The sequence below is a fragment of the Gossypium arboreum genome, chromosome 1 (assembly GCF_025698485.1).
Source record: "Gossypium arboreum isolate Shixiya-1 chromosome 1, ASM2569848v2, whole genome shotgun sequence".
NCBI lineage: Eukaryota > Viridiplantae > Streptophyta > Magnoliopsida > Malvales > Malvaceae > Gossypium > Gossypium arboreum.
This window is the reverse complement of record NC_069070.1, coordinates 18,218,279-18,224,924: the sequence shown is the minus strand read 5'-3', so window position 1 is coordinate 18,224,924 and position 6,646 is coordinate 18,218,279. Positions and strand designations below refer to the sequence as shown.

General features: G+C 39.2%; 1 protein-coding gene across 1 annotated transcript; it reads right to left on the bottom strand.

Annotated features, from left to right (window-relative positions):
• Nucleotides 1-1,504: 1,504 nt before the first annotated feature.
• On the bottom strand, nt 1,505-2,092 carry LOC108481269 (uncharacterized). Its single transcript, XM_017784427.1, has 3 exons — nt 2,037-2,092; nt 1,865-1,991; nt 1,505-1,783 (listed from the first exon to the last, which is right to left on the bottom strand). The coding sequence occupies exons 1-3, from the start codon at nt 2,090-2,092 to the stop codon at nt 1,505-1,507; spliced, it is 462 nt and encodes a 153-aa protein (XP_017639916.1).
• Between the last annotated feature and the right edge of the window lie 4,554 nt (nt 2,093-6,646).

Genomic DNA, 6,646 nt, shown 5'->3' with positions numbered 1-6,646 from the left:
GCCTTGTAATCCTATTCCGGGAACTGATAAGGGTTAGAGGGTGTTACAGGAACACACGGTTCATCAAGTCCATAAATGCCGCTGGTGCATTAGTCAAACCAAAAGGCATAACTAGGAAATTGTAATGTCCATATCGAGTCCTAAATGCCATCTTATGCAAGTCAGCCTCCTTTACTCTCAATTGATGATATCCCGATCACAGATCAATCTTAGAAAACACAGAAGCCTCTCTAAACTGATCGAATAAGTCATCTATCCTCGAAAATGGGTACTTATTCTTGATTTTTTAACTTGTTCAACTGACGGTAGTTGATACACATCCTCATTGTCCCATCTTTCTTTTCCACGAACAACACAGGTGCTCCCCACAGAGACACACCCACGATCCAACAACTCCTGAATCTGAGCCTTAAGCTCCGTAAGCTCCTTCGGTGCCATTTGGTAGGGAGCGATAGACACTGGAGCTGTACTCGAAATAAGTTCAATCCCAAATTCCACCTCTACGTTTGGAGGTAAACCCGGTAGTTCATCAAGAAAGACATCCGAAAAATCCCTTACTATTCTGATGTCCTTTGCAGTAGATCCCCAGAAGTGGAAACACTTACGTAGGCCAGATATGCCTCATAACCTTTTTGAAACAACATTTCAGCCATCAACGCAGAGATCACATTACTCAAAAAATCTTGACGTTCCCCAATCACAACTACCTCGTCATCCCTTCGGTTCTTAAAACAACCCTCTTAGACGTATAGTCCAGACTTACTCGATGCTTGACCAAGCAATCCATCCCCAGAATCAAGTCGAACTCTCCAAACGGAAGCTCCATCAGATCAGCTAGAAATACTATCCTTTGAACCTCTAACGGGATGCCTTTATACAGCCTACTAACCCGGATAGATTGCCCCAATGAACTCACAACAGTCACTTCACTAGGAGTATTCTCAACCGAAATCCCTAAAGTTTCCGACATAGTGCTAACAATGTAAGAGTATGTAGAACCTATGTCTATCAGTACAAGATAAGGTACATTATAAATTAAAAACGTACCTGTAATAACATCTGGAGCATCCCGATCCTCTCGGCGATGAGCAGCATAAACAAGAGTAGGCCGTCTTACCTCAGTATGTCCAGCACATCTGTCTGGTGCTCTCTTTCCATGGCCCATGCCGTTATCACCCCTGGCCTGACCACGGCCCCTAGGTGGCTGCTAAACTACCCTCGGCAACTATGCATTAACAGATCCCGCAGCTTGCATCTGATCAGTCTTCGATGGACACTTTCTAACACGATACTAGGTAGACTCACATCTTAAACACGCCCCAATAGTCCTCCAACACTCGCCCGGATGGCGTCTACCACAATGCCCACAAGGCAAAATCCAAATAGGTGCAACAAGGGCCCCAACTCTGACTGGCCCATCAGGTCTGGCCTTTTTCTTAGGCCTCATCACTGAACTCCAGGGCTTCGAATCCCTCTTGTTCTTACCCCTCTCGTGATCCCTATTCTAGTACTCTGCGTGCTTAATATCCTCAGCAATCTTGGCCTTCTCGACCAAAATAGTAAACTCACGCTTTCTCTGCAGAGCTATCAGCACCCTCAGATTATCCTTAAGACCATCCTCAAAATGTATACATCTCTCGTATTCAGTCTCCACCATGCCTCGCGCATAATGGCTCAATCTCAAGAGCTCAACCTCATACTCGACTACTAAGCGGTCTCCTTGGGTGAGATTAAGAAACTCATGCCTCTTGGCATCAATGTAGCTGGCCTCTACATACTTACTCTAGAACGCCGCCTTAAAATAGTCCCAAGTCAATCAATCAGGCTGAGTGCCCTCTTTAACTGTTAGCCACCACTGATATGCCTCATCGCGAAGTAATGAAACAGCCCCCTTAAGCTTTTGCTCAGCGGTACAATCCAGATCGTCCATAATTCTCTCTGTGGCCTCCATCCAATACTCGGCCACGTCAGGGGTGACTCCAGCGACACCTCTGAATAAATTAGCCCCATTGGACCGGAGTCGTTCTGTAGCTTACCTTTGGCCCTCAGTTCCGGTGTTGGCCTCAACGACCCTCTCTAATATCCTGAGCATAGCCTAGGATAGTGTATCGTCCCTAGCCATGCGGTCCTAAGACCTAGTCTTAGCAGCAGGCGACACTGGCGTCTCACTTGTATCCAAATTCAATATATTATCCATGGAAGAGGACTCAGCTTGAGCCCCTCTATGGCCTCTACCTCGGCCTCTAGTACCACGTCCGTGGATACCTCATGCGCTCATTGTCTAATCGAATTTATCTGTATTACAAATTTTATGGATCAGTTACAGTTTCAATATTTATTAACGAATGTTTTATGCAAAACAATACCAAAAGTTCAGAGTTTGTTTTCATAAATCACAGTCTCACTATAGTTTTTAGTACGGTTTAGTACCTATAGTAGTTTTGGAATGTACTATCTACAGTATTGCGAAATAAACAGTACAAATTTTAGAAAACTTACAGAATCGGTGCCAGAGACTCTGGGAACCACACACTTAACTAGAATATTTGGAAATAATTTCTTTAAAAATAAATTTTGGAACCCAAAATTCACAGTCAAGTTTTGAACCTGGCTCTAATACCATTAAATGTAACACCCTAAACCCGACGTAGACATTATGGCTGAATATGGTGATGTCACATGGAATGGAGTTTGTAGTCTAATTCATCGAGTGAAAACCCTTCTAGTTTATTAGTCGTTAATTAATTTAGAAAAATACATGTTCCTTGTTATAGTTCAAAACGTGACTTTTTAGCGGGAGCTTGTGAACTTTTTATTTTAGAAAACCGTTCGTTTTTAGGAAAACTTTAATTTTTGTAGTAATAAAGCTGGAAAGCAAAGTATAAACCCAAATTTAGATAGTCAATCCCAAAAGTCCCAATTACAAAAAAATAGACACCCAATTTGTTAACGAGAAATTAATTAACTAAAAAAAAGTATTAAAACAATACGAAATAGTGGTGGTTACTGTCGAGTCCTCCGCTACTCCGATCCGTCTAATGCTGGGGATTACCTGAACAGATCAAACAAAAAATAATGAATTTTCACAACTCAGTGTGTAATCCCCACAGAATACATGCACACAGCATAACATCAAAAATCAATCATGTATAAACAGTTTGGGCCTGAGCCCATTATAGAAACAGTGTGGGCCTTAGCCCACTCAGATACAGAGTCAAATATAAAATGAGGCCTTAGCCCGTCTCAGGTATACCATGCAAAACATAATAGAATAACAACGTCCTACCCATTAGCCTCTACACTCCAACTCCGTCCAACCCTACACACCATGTGGGGATAAAATCAACCCACCCATCCCTACACACCATGTCAGATCAAGTGCGGCACATAATCGATAATTGCAATGAGTCGCCAGATATCAGGCTTAAGAGCCTTTCAGAATACTTCCTCCAAATAATACTAACCCAACCCCGATGCAATGCACCATACAAGTATGATATGCTAATATGCAAATTAACAAATCGTACATTCAAACCAGGATACATGACAAGAGTAACATGCTAAAACACATATATCACATAGTCAGATCTTGTAATCAGGGGTCAAGTAACTCTTGCCGACCCTACAGTAGGTCTAGTCGACTTGGACGACTCGAGCAACCTTATAGAGTATTTTAGAAAAATGGGCTCACACACCCATGTGGCCTGCCCGTGTAGGTCAACATGCCCATGTAGCCCACAGATCCAATTTGGCTTTGGCTGTGTGGATCACACGGCCTGGCCCAGAATCCCACATGCCCGTGTGGCCCACATGGCCCAATTGTTCGAACTCGTGTCTCGCACACGGCCTCGTCAGTCCTCACACGGCCTTATCATGTGTCTATGTCACGCGCACATAGCCTGGTTTGTCAATCACACGCCCGTGTGCTGCCACACGCCCTACCGCGCGGGCGACCATACGTCGGTGTGGCGTCGACAGTTTCATTTTTTGGCGTTCGTCGATTATTGTTTTCTGTGTTTTCGGGTACACACCTGTATCATTTTCGATGCCTAATCACTCTCGAGCACTCCAGTACCTAAAATTGGTCATTGGAAACATCAAATTAGACTTTTAAAAATTAACTAAAATCGAATCCATAATGAGTTATTCACCCCTCAAGTAACAACCCCTTACCTTCGATCGAACAACGACAACACCCGTGAATCTAAGTTCCCGATGAGCGACTCTGGGCCTCTAATTCTTCACCTAATCGACATCAACGATACTCATCAATGACAAAATTAATGAATGGAAAGAAAACCATCCTAACAAAACTTACTGAATCAAGACGTAAACAACGTAGCACAAGTGAAAGAGACGAGTTGAAAGGTAAACGAACAAGTGCAAAAAGAAAAAAGAGGGCAAAATTTCGACAATTAGTGTGGAGAGGGAATTTTCACGTCAAAACTTTTTTTGGGAAAAAGAAGAAAGAAGAAAATTTGAAGAGCAAATAGGAGATGTGATACACGTCCCTAATTTCTCTCCCACTAACACCATAACTTAGAATTCAACTTCCACCCAAACTCTCTCCGAACTGTGCCCAAAAATAAAACTCCATTGCTCACGTAGGGATTCAAACTCAAGACTTCTAACACACTAACACACATTTTAACCACCAGACCAGCAGGCCAATTTGGATATGAACTTACATACAATTAAACTTAAGCCTACTAAACAAGGTTAAGGCTTTATTCAGAAAAATACCAAAATTTGCCCAAAATAGGACTTGAACTTGAAACTTCACACACACACCCAAAACACTTAACCACTGTAGTAGATGCACATTTGTGTTACAATTCACAAAACCAAAATATAACATTTTTGGGGCGTTACATAAATACCCCTATTCCCTTCCTCATTTCACACAACTCACATCCTACATATTCTTCACCTTTCTCTCTTCGATTTCCTTCATTGTTTTCCCATTTTCTTGTCATCTTCCTTTGCTGATTTCCACTCTTGAAAGAGAGCTTGCATCTCCCTTGGAGTAGCAACATTTAAATGTTAGTTAAGGCCTTGAATCGACAGAACGAGCTGTGAAGATGATGAGGACACTAGTCTGGCTTCGGAGAAACACCAAGATTTGTTTCCTAGTTCTGCTCTTCTCTTTAATTTTTCTCGTTTATGTTGTGATTATGAACATGAATATTTGTTGTGTTGTTGTTCTTGATTTAATTAAAATGGCTTAGATTTAATTCAAATGGTTTAGTTAACAAAATACCAAGTTGTCGTGAAATTATTTATAACAACATGAACATGGGCTTAGTAATTCTAAGTTAAGGAATGTAATTGATTTAATACATTTATGTCATATTGATTAAACTCATTTTCAGAAATCGTGTATTGGAACATTTTTACTTTTTATTTGTCTTAGTTAATTTTTAGTTTTATAAAAACTTCTTCAAATCAATATATTTTTCTTTCACCAAATTGTTTAAAGTTGTATTTCATAAATATTTTCTTTCACAGTCCTTATGGGTATGATAACTCGACATTTACTTGTCACTTTATTACTTGTTAATGATTGTGTACACTTGCAAAATTTCGTCGTTCTAGCTATTCATACATTGGCGAATCTAGCTCCTACACGACTACATGCTCACCAAGACTGTGAGCTCACCATATTTGCCAGCTTATCAATAGTGCGAACTGCGAGGTCATCAAAACTGCGAGCTCACCAAACATGCGAGCTCACCAAGCTTGAAAGCTCTCCAAGTTTCAAGATTTATCAAGTTGTAGTATTTTATTATTATATTCAGCTTATTTAAGCGTAGATGTTTATGTAAATTAATATGTTGAAATGAAAAATAAAAAAATTATAATCCAAACACTTCTCTATTTTATTGTATCGCTTTCTGTTTCAATCTTTCCTTCATCAAATATCCAACATACACAACAAACAAATAATCGAATAAAAACAAGATTAATCAAAAGAAGTGGTCGGTTGGAGTCTTGGACAGATAACCTACACCTTAATATGTTTGTTGCTTTTTTCCTATTTTTCGTCCCTACCTAAAAACTAGGATTGATTTGCAGCAGGTAAACATTTGGCAGTTTTGATTTTCCTTTGAGTTCACATGAAAATATTCCAAGAAATATTAGGGTTAATATTATTTTGGGTTTGAATTTCACAAAATGTTTTTATGTTGAGTTTAAAATTTTTAATTTAGATTAATGTTTTATATTTTTGGAAAAAAGGCCATGTTCTAATGTGAGACAATTATTAAATTTCAAGTTAAATTTAGATAAAAAAAGTATTTCAATTTTAGTGTGGGATAATTGTTGAGTTAAAGTCTAAAAATTAGATTATGATGAACTATTATTGTTTTAGTTAAGATTGCATGTAATTGAGAAAGAATTGCAAAGGTTAAAACACGACATAAAATATAATATGATATTAGAAAAATAATACAAATTGAGTTGTTCTCATATTTTATCACTACTGTTGATTAAATATATATTTTTCAAAACCATTATTTTATAATAATTTTAATAATAAAAGTGACCCACTAATCGGACCAGGCCGAGATTTGACATGATTTTTTTTTTTTAAAACGGATCGTGACCCGACCGGGCCGAGTAAGAATGGATGCAAATGAGTGCCTTA